Source organism: Numenius arquata, chromosome 2, assembly GCF_964106895.1.
Source record: "Numenius arquata chromosome 2, bNumArq3.hap1.1, whole genome shotgun sequence".
NCBI classification, from domain to species: Eukaryota; Metazoa; Chordata; class Aves; order Charadriiformes; family Scolopacidae; genus Numenius; species Numenius arquata.
This window is the reverse complement of record NC_133577.1, coordinates 12,808,890-12,826,549: the sequence shown is the minus strand read 5'-3', so window position 1 is coordinate 12,826,549 and position 17,660 is coordinate 12,808,890. Positions and strand designations below refer to the sequence as shown.

The 17,660-nt window shown below is 39.7% G+C and overlaps 1 protein-coding gene across 4 annotated transcripts in view; it reads left to right on the top strand.

The window, feature by feature from the left end:
* PCMT1 (protein-L-isoaspartate (D-aspartate) O-methyltransferase) overlaps positions 1–11,935 on the top strand; it is a 34,307-nt gene extending 22,372 nt beyond the window's left edge. Inside the window, exons 6-8 of one of the 4 annotated variants that reach the window (XM_074144526.1) lie at positions 665–750; positions 2,277–2,446; positions 9,690–11,935. In XM_074144526.1, coding sequence (XP_074000627.1) covers positions 665–750; positions 2,277–2,446; positions 9,690–9,702 — 269 coding nt within the window. In that variant the 3' untranslated portion in view covers positions 9,703–11,935. Of the gene's footprint in view, positions 1–664; positions 751–2,276; positions 3,486–9,689 lie in introns of those variants that run through there. The other 3 variants (XM_074144525.1, XM_074144528.1, XM_074144529.1) reach the window with 3 other exon arrangements.
* Positions 11,936–17,660: the final 5,725 nt, after the last annotated feature.

Genomic DNA, 17,660 nt, shown 5'->3' with positions numbered 1-17,660 from the left:
GGTCTGACCTGGTTATCTGTGTTAGTCGTGCAACTGTCTGCAGGAAAGGTAGCGAGACCCATCTGGCAAAGGGGGATGCGTGGGACCACTGTGGTGCTGCATTAATGTATGAATGTAGGTGTGGACTTTGATTCCAACCCGTAGTGCAGCTATAGGTGTATAGTCCATGTGAATACTTGCTTTGTCTTTTCCTCACCTTGGAAGTCTTCTGATGCGCGCTTCTGAGATTTAATGCCTTAGATTTATGGTTTGCATTATATTTAGGGATGGTCTACATGAAAGCAAGGCAAAGTAAAGCGTTAACAGGCTAAATAAGAGGAAAAGTCACCTGCATTGGAATGGCAGGGCACAAAATTATTAAGTGTCTTTTCTGGGTGGACCCTGTGTCTCCAAGAACTTTTGGTATAAATCCATGCTTTGTAATTTCAGGCGCTTCAGTAATATTTCGTATCTTCTGTAAGTGTGTGTATGTACCTATGAAGGTGTTTTGTTCCATCTGTTTTACAATTGTGTTATTTTTAAACTGACTTCATCATGCTATTACTGCTCAGCAATTTTAGTTGAAATTTGAGGATAGCTTTTTATCTACCTATAGATATGGCAGATCAGCTGTTTTGTCCACTCCTTTTGAAAACGTTAAAAAAAAGAAAGTGTTTTCTTGCAGTGGGAGATGGAAGAATGGGATATGCAGAAGAAGCTCCCTATGATGCGATTCATGTAGGAGCTGCAGCACCAGTTGTGCCCCAAGCAGTAAGCCTTTATGTTTTATGTGTGTGATTCAGTGATCTCTAAGCTGTAAAGAACATTTTACATACATATATATGTAGACTTGCACTGCTGGGAGTATCAGAGGGCTGGGTGGTATTTCTCTATGGTATGGGCTTTTTTTGTTTCTGTAATAATTGGGCTTCCTGTTGGTTTGCAAAAGTTACATGTTCTAATAACTCTACTCTAAATAAACATATCTTAAAATGACTTGTGCACAGCCCTCTCCTATGACAATTAACTGGAGCATTTTATCTAACAAATGAATTTGGGTTTATCAAACATCGAAATGCAAAATTGAAGTATTTGTTTCCCAGGTTCCAAGGCATTGAGCCTGCTGGAAAAGTGATACGCTCAGCTGGAAATACAGACAATGCCATGTGTTGGTAGCTTTCAGAGTGGATACAGGGCAGTTCTTACTAGAAAAGCTGAGGAGTAACTTGGGACTTCAGAGTGTGCATACATGAAGTCCATTCTTGCAGATAGTATTTTTTTTCTCTTCCGTTCATCGGGTAAATGGGAATATTTAATATGATTTTGATATGCTAGTTACCAGTGAAGTTGTGTTTTTTTAAATGAGGAATAGTGAAGAACTGGAGATTTGAGGTGCTATAGACACATTAAACATTTCCAGACATTGGCCATTGTTTTATATTTTTTAAATTTTATTTTGGGGTGGTTCGGTGTGTGTTCCCAGCAAAGCGTTGACAGATGACAATTAAAAAGGTAACTTAAAGCCTTATTAGTGAGCAAAACAGTTCTTAATTATAACTTCTGTTAGTAAGAGGGCTTAAGATTTTATTTTTTTTATGGGGGCTGGGAAATACTGAATTTTCCTTAAGACTACTGTGATTAGCCACCTTCTTCAATTATGAAAGCAAACCCAAAAATAAATCCAAACATTTCTCTTGTACTCTGTTACATGTCTTTTATCTTACTCATAATGATATATTTTAGACTAGTTTCATAAAATGCTGTTCCATTTACAGAATGAAAGAGGAGCTGTTGAGTAGGGAGTGTATTCAAACAACTAAAATTATTCCAGGAAGATAAATTTTAAAAAGTCACAAATCTCAAATCTTATCCTGAGGGCTCTAGGGGAGCCCAAAAATGTTAGACAATAGGCCTGTACTGATGCACAATAAGTATCAAAACAATTAAAACTGGCAGTTTAAAAAGGTTGAACCTACTGTAAAAATTATTTGTAATTTATGTGTTTTTCCCCCTCTTAGGTAGGAACTAAAACTGCAACCAACCCAGTTAATCCAATTACTATTTTACCTTCTTTTGGAATTATATGAAATTATTGTGAATGTTTCTATAATACCAGTTGTTGTACCATGTTGTTGTGATACTCTTATTTTTGCATTTTTTATTTTTCCTAGTTGGTTACCTAGTCCATAACAGTAGATAGAAAAATTGTGGCAAAATTATTAATCTAATATAACGAACTTTGTATCCAGCTTGTCTGAAGTGGCTGGTTACATTCTAATTTCTGTGTTGTGTTCTAGCTTATAGACCAGTTAAAACCCGGCGGAAGATTGATATTACCAGTTGGTCCTGCAGGGGGAAACCAGATGCTCGAACAGTATGACAAACTAGAAGATGGCAGTGTCAAAATGAAGCCTCTGATGGGAGTGATATATGTGCCTTTAACAGATAAAGAGAAGCAGTGGTCCAGGTGGAAGTGATTTTCTGTTCCACTTACTTCTTCCACACACATGCAAGGTGAAAGGGTGTGAATTTTAAAGCAGATAGACTGCAAAGCCTGCCTTTGCTGCTGTCATTGCTTTCTGCTCCTCCATACCGTGAAAAGTGACTCGGTCTGCATTACTGCATCACCACAAGGAGGTTATGCTAAGTTTGAGTTAATTTAAAAGCAGAAGAAAAATATTGCATGGGTTGCACTTTGTCTCTTCTGGACATGTTTTCTTTAGTCTTTGGTGTGTTGAAGTTTCTTATTTGTTGTTTTGAACACAGTATTTTCTAAATTTAAACATCCCTTCTAATAAACCTTTTATAACTAGCTTGCCCAGTAATGAGGGTAAAGTGTAAAATGCTACTTAAGCATAATTAATAAATATTATTTTGTCCTGTAAGTTAGTGGTAATTCTGTGTTCATTTTTTAATTTTTCTGAAATGTCACCAATGAAGAAAAATCTTTGTAAAATCCTTTGTGGGAAATATAGATAATCTTGCAAGCACTTTTCTCTCAGCCTTCAAGTATCAGGAAGTGGAGAAGATAATCCCTTCTTTTCTGAAGTATAAATGTGATTGAGTAGAGTTCAGAAAATTCTCAGCCATGTTATTAAAAGTCTGTCATCTGTCTCTGATGGGGACATATTTGTGTTTGCCAACAAACTCTAAAAGCCTTTCTAGAGGTAGTAACCCTTCCAGTTTGCTGAACTGAATGGCCAGTAACATAGACATAACACAGCTGCTGGCTTAAACCCTACTAGGCATTAGTGTGTCAATGAACAAAGCAGCAGTCCTGGTTTGCTTCCTGGCAGAAAATGCTTGTGAATGTATTATCTACATTAATGAAGTGCACAGATGTGTATTGAGTTCTGAAAACAATGTTTGAGCTTTATAACTCCTAAATCTAGATTTTTGAGTTTATTCTGGAATATAGCTTGTGATTTGGACACATGAACACTTAGAGTTTAAGCTATGAAAATGTCCGTAAAAAGTCTAAATAAAGCAATTTGTGTTACTGCTGCTTCCTGAAACCTTATTTCAGTGTTTCTTGGATTGCTGTATAGCCACCATGTACAAATTACTCTTAGAACTACTTTAATGAGTTACTGCTTAGTTCAAAGCTTGTGAAGCGTGCTGTTTTGTATTTGTTATGTAAATTAATACTTTGTCCTCGAATATTGCCAGTATTCCCTTAGTGTGGTACTCAGGGTTTCCTGCCTCTTGTAAGGCTTTGGAAGTCTTGCTTTGTGGTCAGTTTCCTCCGCTGGCAAGTGTGGTGGACTTAGACAAGTTTGGAGTCCATGCTCTGCTTACTCTACAAAAGAGAAAGAAGTGTTCTTCTTAAGCCTTCCTTTTTGCCTAGAAGTTTTATAGATTTTTCTGCATTTCCACCTGATCTGATTATAGTAGCAATTACGGGGTTTTTTTTTGTAGCAGCAATGTGTGTTCTTATAAATAGTGTTTATGGAAGGCTTTCTGGAATGACAGTGGTTATCCTGTGCTGCTAGTGAAGGTGGAGGGGTGTATTAAGGACTAGAATTCTAAGGTCTTTGCACCTCTTCTGTGCAGTTTTGTACTCTGATCTCTTTACTAGCTCAGGAAGAAGTCATAGATTGTTTTTGGGCCTTCTGCAGTCCAGAGTATTGTGCAGTTCTCTTCCCCAGGTTTTCTTAGCAGTTTCTGTTCTTTTCTGAAATACTTTGATTTTATTTAGTTAGTTTAAATTTAAGTGTTAAGAATATACATTGGTGTTATCAGAAAAGTTAAGTGCTTAGCCTGAAGGGTTACCTTGATCACTACAGTAGCATAGACACTGTTCCTTGCTACATATATTTAAATTTGGTTCAGACTTGGAAATCTCTGTTAAAGGAAATCTCAGAGGTCCACTTTTTGTAATGTTTTTTCTTTAATTGTTCTTTTTGTGATCTGAAGAAAATTCCCATTCCCTTCTCAAGGATAACTGCCAATGAACTGCTACCCTTACAGGAGGCTGAATCTGTCTTTTTTGTAATTTTTCTTTATTGGTGATTCCAAAGTCTGTGGTCAGCCAGCTGCTGCTAAGGAAACTCCTAATTATAAATCAGCATTTGTTATCTATGATAGCATCAAAGATGAAAGATATTTTTTTTTCTGCACTTCCTAGATTTCAGTTTACTTTTCTGAACTTGTTGAAGAGCTGTGAGCAGAGATCAATCAGAGACTCCTCTGAAAGAGCATCTTTAAGTTTTTCTATAATAAAAGCTGTAGTGCATGAGAGACTGTTGTAAATCTAAAATCCATTGGACAACTTGTTTTTAGAGCAGCTCAAGAATCCTGTGTGTATAGCTTGCCATTCTCTTAGTTTACATTATGTTATGCAGTTTCATTTCCTAATGCAGGTAACTGTTTCATCACTTTAAGAATTGGCATCCCTTCACAAAATACAATCGATAGGCCAGTAGCATTTTCCTAGGCTATCAGACCTTCCAGTTGGCAAGAAACCCCTTGAATTTTTGCTTAGCCATTCGCGAATTGGAGAAGTTAGTGCAGTTCCTTACTAGGGCTGCACAACAGTGAGTTGATCTCTAAGTGGTATTTGAGGTCAAACCTACCTTCAGATGTTTTGCATCATTCTTCACTGTGTAAAACTGGAACTGCTAGCAAAAGAAAATCTGGGCTAGCTGGAAGGAAAAGACTCCTGGATTTTGATTAAATTGGTGTTGTGGTACTAAATAAAGAATCTTATTTTGTGAATATTGTTGGATTTCCTTAAATTTAGTCAATAATTTTCAAGTTTTTGTTCAGCTGCAGTAGTATTTTTAAGCTCCAAATATTAGTGGGAATCTTCTCTAAATGTGACTCCATGGGACCTTTGGAAGGAGAATATACACAGGAACCCTCTCTCTGGTACAAAATGAAATGCATTAGTGTGCCAGAGATCCAGCAGTAGGTGCCCACTTATGTCATTAAGCTGGCAAGGATGTTTATCTTTTCACATAAAACTTCCTAATTACTAATGTTTTTTTTTCTTACTGATAAGTAGGGAGGAGAGAAGGCTTCTTGTGCCGCACGGTTGAGAACACAGCTTATTGGCTACCGTATTGGCAGTTCTTGTGTAAATTAGGATCTCTCTGGTTTTACTTCTCTCTGAGAGTTCACTTGCATGTGGAGAGATGATTTAAAGAGAATAACAATGTAAGGAATGCTTAGAAGTGAGTCTCTTGCAATCATGCATTTTATCTCTGAACAGGCAGCTGTTTTTAAAAAGTTAACAAATTTTTTTTTTAACTTAAATAATTTCCACTAATGCAGTATTTTATAAATGACATGCTAAATTCATACTTGCTGATATACTGTCATTATAATTCTGCATTTTAACATTTCTGAGCAAAAACTGCAGTGACTAGACCTCGGCTGTTACTGTATCCTGCTTACCTGTACATACAACATGATGAAGCACCCTTTTGGAAATAATATTTATTAGGAAATATTTTAATATGTTTCTGCTTATAAACTCTTATTCAGTGTTTCAAATGCCCCTGACAAGCTAGTTGTCCAATTTCAGTTGAAATGAGCAGGAATTGTTTGCCCAGAAGTCCTTAGGCTATACAGCCTAATGATTATGGTTAAAGTTTCTATTTTACTTTGGCAGAAAGAATCTCTGCGCAAAATATTTTAGGTTAAATTTAAAATCTATGTATTATGCAAAAATGCATGTGTTGTAACTGATATAATAGGTTGCAGAGATAATTCCTTTTCTTAGTCATTTTAACCTCCTCTCTCAATTTGATGATTGATCATAGCAAATAATAAATACTTTATAACAGCACCTTTCCAGATTAAAATGCCACAACTCCAAGTTACATTTAAAATGTTAGTTACATTTAAAATTACGAAGGGAGGAATAATTGGCTGCTGAAACACTGAGTGGATACTGAAATTCAGAGTTTAGCCTTATACCAATTAGAAATACAGTATCAGTAATGACAGCATATTTTTCATAGATGAATGGTGTATCAAAAAGGGAAAGTCAAATGCTGCCTAATGACAAGAAAATTGAAGTGGATCAAGAAGAGCGAGTTACAGATTTCAGATAAATTTATAAATGCTCATTCAAATACTTAGTATGAATGCCTTCCACCAAAGAGATAGAGACAGACCTCAAAACGTCATGACTTACCTGTATCCCAACTTCTATTATTGCTTATTGTTGATAAGATTTGGGATTTTTTTTTCCTCCCGATAATGAACTCTGACATTTACCTGAAATGCTACCTATTAGATTTTTCTGAGAATGTTTTTTAGTTAGATACTCCCAATGTGAAATGTGCAGTATGTTTTCCCTAATAGTAAGGCAAAATTTTTCAAGCTTTCTTAACTTTATTTTTAGACTGGTAATTTTGAGCTAATGACTTCTGACATTTGCTTTAACTTGAATTTAAAGTTGCTTTGATGCCTCAATTGACAATATTGGATGAGTGATTCTCTTGTTAGAATTTCAAGGGCCTGAGAAGGACTATCGTGATGACTTAGAACCTAAATATATATATTGCTTACTAAGCAGGAGCTAGTAAGTAGATTGGAAGGAAGGAGTGCATATATGGAGATAGAGGGAACTTAGGTGAGTTGTTTAAGAATCACAGCAAATAGTTGTGGCCTGAAAAAGGGAGAAAAATACAAATTAGTTAGTACATCCTTCCTATGGCTCTAGAGGACAACAGGGTATTTTTAACAGGGAAATAGCAGTTGTCTTTGAATATGCTTTTAAGCTTTGTAGCAGCACAGATTTCTTTTTTTTTTTACCGCTGGGAGAATAGGCCAGTATCCTGGGTTTTACCAGCAGTTGAACCCTGGTAGATTTCATAGCTTGGCAGCTTCTGATCCCTACAACTGAAATTCATATCAACTGATGCTGTTTTGCAATGTATATTTAAGTCTGCAACCTGTTGGCGTTAGGTGGAAAGCTGAGAAGTGTTGCCTACTTGATGATTTATTTAAGACTTTTCTGTAACTTCCTAATATATATAGTACTATAGTGCACATACAAGCTCAGCTTCTCATAACAGTAGAAAATAAATGCTGTGTAATTTTAACAAATACATCCCATTGTTTCGGGCTGGCATGCTGCTATTAGAATAACAAGTAGCAAAGAGCGAGTGAAAAATCTCTTGAGGGAAGCTGATCCCCTTAATACAGTAAACGTTCTAATAAGCAGAATATGAAAATCTTTACTTTGAAAGTTACATCTAGGGATATACATAACTTACAGGAACATTATTTGCTCAGGAATAGCTTAAAGCAATGCAAAATACTAACAATTAAAATATTGGCATGTTATTATCACATATTTGAATTCTTAAGTACAAATACTGTTTTGTAAAAGAAAAAAAACCCCACATTTCAAATACGTTAAGTGTCTCAGCAACATTATGCAAAAACCTTGCCAGTGTCTGCAGTTGGACAAAATTACCGTGTTTAATAGTTTCAGAATAAATACGGAGTTTTTCTTAGGCTCACAATTTCTTGAGGATCTAGCTCGGGTTTAAAGGATTAAGAATTACTTGTCACAGTAGAAGGCCAGGCTTTTACAAAGCTGTGAGAGTATATGGTAGGAATCAGGATGAAGATCACATCAGCAATTGGGCATATGAGACCAAACCATCAATAGCAGTAGTCGTTCCTTACATATGCTTTTTGAAGTTGTAAATATTAACTGATAATGCAGCTCCTAAAAGCATTAAGGATGAATGAAGTCCTTGTCCTAAATTCACCAGCACTGCATTTTAAACCGAGTATCAGATGTTCATTTATTTTTATCTGCTTAAAGTAAGCAAATACCCATTCTTGAAATAGGCAGATAGGGAGAACTTCCAAACCTTTGGCTATAAACGTATATAAACATATTCTTTACCCCTGCCAAGATGTTTTCTTCCCCCTTCTGCTTTTTTCTGCTTTCTGTAATTACCGCAACACTCTGAAGCTGTCTGATTAGTACCTCACTATTAGAAGGCAGTGCAAAGTGCAAAGAATGCAAATATTTATCACTAGCAAATCATACGGTTTGCATCCCAGCTGCAGTAGATAGAAAACTAGTCATTTAAGCACTAGTTGCAGCAGCCTTTTCATTGCTTTTAGAATGTTTTGCATGCTGTCGTTCCATGCTGTGTGATTACTGAAGGATAATGCCTTTGTAACCTTAAAGCTTTTGCTTGTGTGCATGTAGAACTATATTTTTGTGGGTTAGTTTTGCATGATAGCTGGAAATATTATTGTGTATTGAGCCAGCAGTCACATTAGTGAAGTTAATTCAGACAGTGTTTGCTTTGGCTAACGAGGGTGATGCACCTACTTAAAGAAAAATTGCAGCAAACTCATTGTGAGTTTGTAGATCGCTTGTGCCTTGGGGGGAAAAAAAAAAGCAGACACTTCTGTTTGAATTTTCCAGTATTCATAATGGCACGGTGCACAGCTTTCAGATTTGATGGACATTTTGCATTAAAGTTATTGCTTTACAAATGTTTAAACAAATCACTAATATATGATAATTTCACTGATGGAATATGGGTTCTGTGGGTTTCCTGCTTCAATGTGGTTTAAATGTCCTGCAGGAACAAAACCCTGCATTTTCTAGATTCCTCGCAGTGATTTAGAGAGGATCCTTGATGCATCCTTTCTCCTTCCTGAATCTCCTTTTAACACACAGACCCCCACCCTTTCCATAACCTAACCCTGATTTTGCATAGTTCCTTCAGGAACTAATCAAGTTCCCCTGCGAAGTAGATAAAATAGGTAGTACAAACTGCATGACGTCGAGGCGAGATTGTGTTCCTAGCTTTCTTGAGAGACTGCAGCTGAAGCTAAACTTGCCTTTTTGGCAGCTACAGAGGATGTTTTTTGCCAATACTCTGTCTAGTAAGTTGGCTCTGTTCCTTGCCAGCCTGTAGCCAACAGAGTTTGGATGACAGGTAGCTGTGTAACTAGCTGTGTGGTGCAGGGGATGATCATTAAATGAAATGATCCATTAAATGTAAAATAGAAGGACCCATATTTCACAATACCTCACTTAATAGTATGAGATGATACAGGATCGCTGTTGTCCTTGGGGTTTTTTTTTTAAATGCTTGAAGAGTTTTCTAAAGTTTTTCTGATGTGCTCAAGCACTTAAGCATAATGTGATTCAGAAACTTTTCAAATTTGATTTTCAAGGGGAGAAGAAATATAACTGCATGTGTTTTTTCTTTCTGCAGGGATGAATTGTAAAAGCTACATCATCTTGACCCAAACATAGTGTTACAGTGGACTGCTCATCTCCAGTTCTAAAAGCTTTTTGAAAACCAACAGCATTGCAGCTTGTTTTGGACTTCGTTATACTGTTGTTATCAGCATGGAAAAGCGTGGTGTTTGTTTTATTTTTTTAGATGCTCAAGGCAAATCTGATAAAGAAATGGTGGAAAGTTTTATGTGGGCACTGTTTTATTTAACATGCCTTTATTTTACTTTCATCTGTTCAAAGTGAATTTCTGCAAAACTGCAGATGAAGACCTATAGCTTGTGAACTCTAATTTTGATGGGGGTACTTGAACACTCACTTCTCTCGGCTCCTGTGTCCCTTGGTAAAACTGCTTCTGTGCACCTTACGACACTACGTAGGTAATACCAGGTTTTCTGTGTTCCGATGTCTGCTAGATGCTACTAAAAGGAGATGAACTTCCTTTTTAAGCTTTTGACATGGTGTCATAGACTAGCATGTAGTAGATACAATCAGCTGCTTTATTACCTTAAAACCAGGCATTTGTATATATTAAACTTCAAGACATCGGAGGTGGGTGGCCGCTCTTATCAAGCATTGCTGTTCAAGTTGGACATAACAGACATGGTTTTCCCTTTCCTTCCAAAATTAATTAACGGAGTCATGAAATTCTGTTTTGGTTTATAGCTTGCTACTGATGTGATACGCATGGATTTAACTCCGTAAATATGATGTTAGCTGTGTCCCAGTCACTGAACAGTTTATGCAATGCTGCTTTGCCAAACAACGTTAAAAGCAAAAGGGGGGTTGTGTGTTTGTGTGGAAGATTAGCATCAGTGTGTAGTGAGATACAGATAGCTAGATTCTTTAAAAAAATGTATCCAGTTTGGTTCTAAAAGAAAGTTGCTTTTGGCAAAGCCACTTGCTGTATTAACATTCTCATTTTTTCTAACTGTGGGCACCCAGGAGAAACTCTGGCTTTTTAGAAGATGAATTGTTAATTGCTATACAAGGAGAACATGATGCATGCAGAAGGAATAACGAATTCTGGACTCTTAAGTACAGTTAGAGATGCAATTGTTAAATTTTTATATAGAAGAGTAGTTGGAAGGCTATACACCTTTTTGCTGCCCCAGGTTTTCTTTTTCGGTACTGTAAAATGTCAACAGCAAACGGCAAAGCCGTACAGTGAGGTGAGCTGCTTTGCACAGGGAGGAAGTATATCTTGAGTCATTTTGCTCAGATTTGAGCAACAAGGAATTAAAGTAAACAGCATGTTATCATTGTTTCCTTTTTTATGGTAAAAAGGATTATAGAATAAAGTAACTTGTCTAAAAACAACCCATAGTGATCACTGCAAAAACATATTTGACTTTTTATGGTGGAACAACAATAGTTTTGTGATAGGATTGATCCCTGAAAGTATAAATGTTAAAATTCAAAGGCCTCTGAATATGAAAGAGGAACATTTTAAATAACCTTCCTTTTGCAGGTCAGCCCCATCTTATTCCTATGTAAGAGATGTATATCACTTAATTTATTCAGATGTTTTGAAGTTAATGTACCACCTCCTGATCTGACTGCAGCCTGGGAGCACATACACAAAGATTAATCTTATAAAGGAATTAATATAGCGTGTATTCTAGAAAATACAATTCAGAAAAACCCACTTGCGTCTGACAAATTTGTACTAACCCACAATCAACTGTGAATCTAGTTCTTGGTGTTGAAGTGAAATATCTTTAAATGATGCATGCTAATGTTCAACCTTTTGGTCACTGTATCATTCAGTTTGAGTTCAGCTTTATTTACATCTTCTCACTAATTTAATCAGTTAAATGAAAGATATGAGCTCAACTGTATCCAAATTCTTGTCTCTGGACACAGTGTAATAAGCTAGCCTAACTTGGAAGAAATGATCAAGCTGAGACCCGGCAACAACTTTTTTTGGGGAGAGCCACTTCAGGAGGTGTAAGACTTCAGGGACCAAGGCTGTTGGGATTAGTGCACCCATTCCACTGAAGGGGTTGGTGACAGTCAAGGTACTCGGACAGAAAGGACTATCCAGGAGTAGCATTTAGGAATTGGAAAATGAAGACCCCGCCATGATGGAGCAATGGTTCTGAAGTAAAAACTTCTTGGAGAAGGGGACAAGTAGAAATGCAGAAGATTTGAAGAGCTTGAATAAGTGCTGTGTGAACTGTCTGAATTGCTACTTTGCCAAATAAATTGAGAGGAAGCTGTATCTAGGTGTCTGATTGGTTTTGTGGGGTTTTTTAACCTTCCCATGACTTCACATATCCAAAAAGAATGAAAGCACATACAGATACTGTATGACCAGATCTGTGTGTCCATTTGCAGTTAATATATTGCAGCAGTTACCAAGCCTGCTAATACCGTGTGGAATGCAAGCGGAGTTTTACTTGGCTGTTTGGAATTTCTTTCAGTTCACATCCGTGTGTTTTGGGGAACAGGCTGTGTGCACGGTGTATGAACCCTGCCTACCATCCGTGGTTGAACCCCGCTGGCTGGGAGTGTGTGATCTGCCACTTGCAAGGATTAAAGCTTATCTTTTTATAAGCGATGTTTCACTGGATTGTTAGGATCCCCTCTAAGCCAGAACAAGTTGGGAGGACAGATTGGCTTAACCGGTAAGAATCACTTGTCCAGTTGTTTCCAGGGATCAGGCAGTAGGAGACCTCCAGAGTCTGAGTGGAGGAACCAAGAGCCCACAGCTGCATCTCGAAAGCCCACAAACAGCTGTGGGTGCTGGCAGAGAAGAGCAGTTTGGTGTGCCATGTGGGTACTTTCTCTCTACGTAGCAGGAATTACCTGTTTTTTCACTACTTCCATTCAGGCTGGCCAGATGAGTTGAGGGCATAGAGACCATTACGTGACCTTTTTTTTTGAGGGGAAACTAGGGCAGAGAGAGTGCGCACCAGCACTGCTGACCGAAGCCACCTGGATGATTCCCGAAACGTTCTGCAGTCAGCGAGTTTGAAAGGGGCGCTAAGTCCTGGAGCAGGGAGGCTCTGGAGCGTCCAGCTGGCAGCGGTTCTCTCCGCGTGTGCAGTGTCTTTGTGACAGGGTGACAAGCTCCGGGGTGTTTGAGTGCGGAGGGACTGTGGAATTAACCGTCAGCACAATGAGGTAAACTAAAATGCCCAGAGGAATTTTACTCTGGACTAATACTGTCGCTCCTGCCAGAAATAGGGGTTTTAACCCATTCTTACAACAGCAGGGTTTTCTTCGTTTTACTCGTTAACGTACCCTGGGATGTGCTGCATTTAATTTAAATGCAGTTCACAGAAAGAGGATATGGTTGCAATCCCTTCCTGATTCTCACATGATGCTAAAGGTGAGTAACGCAAACTAAGCTTGTGATTTGTGTCTCTGCTTCCATTTACCTGATTTTGAACACATCATGATGCAGTTAGAAAGATCAGTAGATCTTTACGGAAGCCTTGTTCTTTGCCCCAACTGATGTGGAAGAGGTGTTCTGCTGAAGTGAATGAGCAGTGGTCCCAGCCTAGGAGAAAAGCACGATGAAGTCCTGCAAGCACATTGTTGCCAAACAAAACAACAACAACCAAACAAAAAACCATGGGAGGGGGAAGTGGTGCCCAAAAGGAGGTCTGAAGTTGGTCTCTTGCGTTTGAGGACGTCCAGACTTTACACATTAGGAAGTGTAAATTAGAGTTTAAGTGCTGTGGTATACAATAGATGGATTCAAGCACGGGGTTTAAACTGGTTTCATGGGCTCATACAGTTTGCCTTTGTTGGCTCGATTTTGACTTTCTGTCCTGCTTATAACTGTGAAAGGTTGAAAACCAATTGGAAGTGCTCAGACACACCTCATGTATCATAAAGCCCTTTTGCCTTTGCTGTGATGGATACACACTTGTGTGCTCAGCGCCCGGTGGCAGGGTATGGGTTTCCGGGCCTGAGGAAATCAGCTTGGGCTCAAACTCAGCCTCATGCAGGCAGAGACACTATAAACTTTCCTCTACCTGTCCCGTTTGCCTCCCACATGTCATCCTTGACGGACGGGGCTGCTTTCTGCCCCGGGTGGTAGTTTTACACACTGCACAATCTCGTAACGCAGCTGATGCCTTCCCAGTTTTCCCATGAAAGGCCGTTACTGTCCTCTCGTGCTCTTGGCAGGGTGTTAATGAGATGCTCGGCAGAATGTGCTCAGGAACTAAAATCATGTTTCTTCAAATTATGAATTGAATGGGTGTAGTTATTGCTGAAATACCTATGGAGGAGCTCCAGCCGCCCATTGAAAATGGCCAGAAAGCTTCAGGAAGGAGAGATGGAAAGAACCCACTTTGCATCTCATCACACCAAACTTGAAAACTGGAAGGACTTAAACCTGTGCCTTTTTCACAAAGCTCGGTTTTAGCAACAACAGATTATATTCGTGAAGGCTGTTGATGGAGTTTCTCTGAGATCTCGCTTCAATCTTTCAATGTTTCTTTGTACTCCAGCCGTTTTCGTCATGCGCTTCTGAGGAACTGACCTGATCGATACTCTGATGCTACTGAGAAGCTGAAGTCCTTTTTTTTAGCCATATTTAGGCATATGTTTGCATCTTAGGTGTCTTTATTATGAACAGATGAAGTATCTTGTTTACTGTGTTCTGCCAAATCTTTTTTTTTTTTTTTTTTTTTTTGGCTATAATGGAGAAGGGGTGTCTGAGGTTAATGAGCAACTTTTTTTTTCAGGTGCCTTATGGACTGGGAGGTACTCTCAAAGGCCTTTGTTTATGGAAATGGGTGATTCAGAGCATCTGCCTGGGCTAAAGCTCTGGTCAGAGCTCTGGAGAAGCTCATCTCCTCTGGCTATAGAGGCAGCCTCAGGAAAGTCATCTCTTGTGTGTGGAATTAGCTTTCAGAGATGCTTTCCCCATCGTCCTTACTTTCCACTGTGCTGCCCACTTTTAGGTCATTTCCAGTCCTGCACCCATTCAGGTTTCCTGCTTCCTCTGTACCCGTCTTGTTCAGTCATTTGTTTTGAATTTAGATATCTTTAATGGGTCTCTTTTGTGCATTAGGAGCTGGTAGTTGTGAAGAACTATGTTAAAATTTCTTGCTCCATCCTCTTTAAAATGGGATTAAACATTTCTGTTGGCCAAACAGCTGAGGACATCCTTGCAAACTGAGACCCTCAGTCCCTCACAGCACTGAACCTTTCTGCCTTGTCTGCTGTCTTTCCGCCTGCTCAAAATACACTTTCCATTGATTTACGAGTGGTTTATAATATACTGTCAGCCAGGAGCCTCGCAAATGCAAAACTTAAAATTCTAGCAGGTATCCTTAAAAACTTGTTTCTGAACTGGCTTTTTGCGTTGATTCAGTCCTGGTAGACTTCTCTTTGTTCGTATTTTAGAGCTCCAGTGCAGAGGGCAGTGTTCAGCTGGTGTTTCTGTTGTGTTACAAACATATTTGTAGCGTTACATTCCCACTTTCTGACTTGTTTTAAGTAATTCTTAGTTGAAAAATATATAGCAAAGGTACTTCTACACATGTGGTTTTTTTTTTCCTCTAAATATTCCCTCTTTACAGCATGTTTTCTTTTTCTTACTCCGGTCAAGCCTATTGTTCCCTGGGCTCTTTTCTTTCATACCATGTGCTTGTTGCCTCCATCTGGTCTTTATGTCTATCATCTCTCTCCGAATCTTTTCTAGCTTTTCCCTTTGCTTTCTACTCTTTCAGCTTTTGCCATTAGAAACCAAAAAGTCCCAATTGCTGATGCTCACAAAAGCGGCAGGCACAGACCTCAGGGATGCGTGACTGTGAGTTCTGTTGGGGCTTACTAGAGCGGCTTCTCTCTTTGTTTGGGGTGGCCTGTTTGGGTTGCTACGGGTTCCTGCCGCTGGCTCGCTCTGTGGAGTTTGGAATTGAAACTCTTCTGCTTTATCTAGGATTTAAAAAGCAAATGGAGCATCACACTGACCTATTTCAGCCTTTTTGTTTTGCAAACGCGCCTTTGGAACTGCCCCTGCTATAATCCTGCAGTGCTATGGAAAGGCTACAGCCGGGATGTTCAGTCTAGGATCCCCTGCAAAAGGGGGCAGCAAGCAACCCACATTATGGGAAAAAACCCTGACTTCTAACTATGGATAAAACCCAGGTAAGTACTGCCTGTTACTTTGAAATAACTTACACCCTTAAATGTATGTAAGTTGGTCTGAAGGGCAAAGCCATTGGAAATATAAAAAGCAGTCTAACTGAAATACATATTTCACTGAATTTCACTGAATTTTTTTTTAGAGTTGGAAGGGACCATATAGATCATCTAGTCCAACTCCCCTGCTGAAGCAGGATTGCTTAGAGAATGCTACTCAGGACTGCATCCAGGCGGATGATATCTTGATCAACATTAAAATACACTGACAAAACAAATTGTGATGACCTTTCCCAATACAGGGAGGAGTAATATCCATGGGTATATGCTCTAGGAGCAATCAATATTCTCTGCTTATCTGTCTCAAGCATGCTGGTAGTAAAAGGAGGCGGACTGAGCATACTCTGAGATAAGTGGATAGACACATATCAGCGTTTAGGACAGGAAAAACAGATCTGACAGACTAGTGGTGGTGATACAGTTGGGTTTTCACACAGACTATCTCCCTTCTGCTGCAGTATAACCACTGTATAAAACTCCCTAGCTCCTAAAGGTTGCATGAGAAGCCATGGGAGCAGTTAGCAACGCAACCATGAAGATGGGGTAGAAGCAGCGCCTGCTCTGAGCGCTCCTTTGCGATCGGCGAGGGAGCCCCATCCTTGGGAGCAGCTACAGAAGGGGTGTCAGCAGGAGGCGACGGCTGGGAGCAGCCTGGGGAGATGGGGCAGCACCCCCAGCATCTCAACAAGAGTGTCTTGACACAGCTTTTTCTGCAGTGCTCAGAGGCGCTCTGGCTCAGTGGTTCAGGATCACTAATTTAAAGTCAAATAGCATGTTATTGAGCCATGCTATCGAGACCACTGTCTCTTAATGGCAGGAGCTGCCAAGACAGCCTGTTATTTTGCTAACTTTGTCTTGCTCTTCATCTGGCTGAAAGCTGCCCAGGCTTCCTGGTAAGATGCAAACTTTTTAAAAAACTCCAGCTATGGAGGTTGCAATTCCCCGAGAAGTACCAGGCCTGAGGCTGGTGGTCTGCACAGCACCGACTCCCACCATCCCCCCCCAAAAAGAAGAGTCCCCGGGACTCTGGCACAGGTCCCTGGGAGGACTGTGACAACCACAACACGGGGACAGCCTAGACTCCTGTGCTACGCTTGCTGGCTGCTGCTGTAGCTCCAGCTCCGCTTGGGGGTGTTTATTCCTGGCTGTCTGTCGTGGTTTCGGCCGAATTTACCAAAACCGGACCGACAGATGGCCCTTCCCCCTCCCTTCTCCCCCCCCCCAAAAAAGGAGAGAGGAGGAGAAAGAGATAAGGAGATTCAGAAGTTTAGAATGAACTAAACTACTTTAATGAAGAATTAATATTAAAATAAAAATAAAGAAGAAAATAATGAAATAGATACAATATATACAAAACCATATCAAGCTCCCAGGATGACAGTCACATCACCGGCAGGCACTGGGGAAGTCCCAGACTGGACTCAGTGACAAATGGGAACTGGATTCCAGCTCTGGAGTCAGGAACACACGGATCGGGATCAAAGGCAGATGAACAGACATCGGCCTCTCTGGACATCGGCCATCGCAGGAAGGGGGCTGACCCTTTGATCCCTCAGCCTTTATACTGAGCATGGGGCAGATGGGATGGAATACCCCAGTTGGTCAGGTTTGGGTCACCTGTCCTGTCCACTCCTCCCCACTGATGTGACCCCTTTACGTTTTTTCCATTTCCGACCCTCTAAGGGGCAAATAACGAAATTGGCTGACCTTGGTTGTTATGGCAATAAGTATAAGCAAGGGCCTCCCTGCATATCGTTCCTTGGCACGGAGCACAAACATT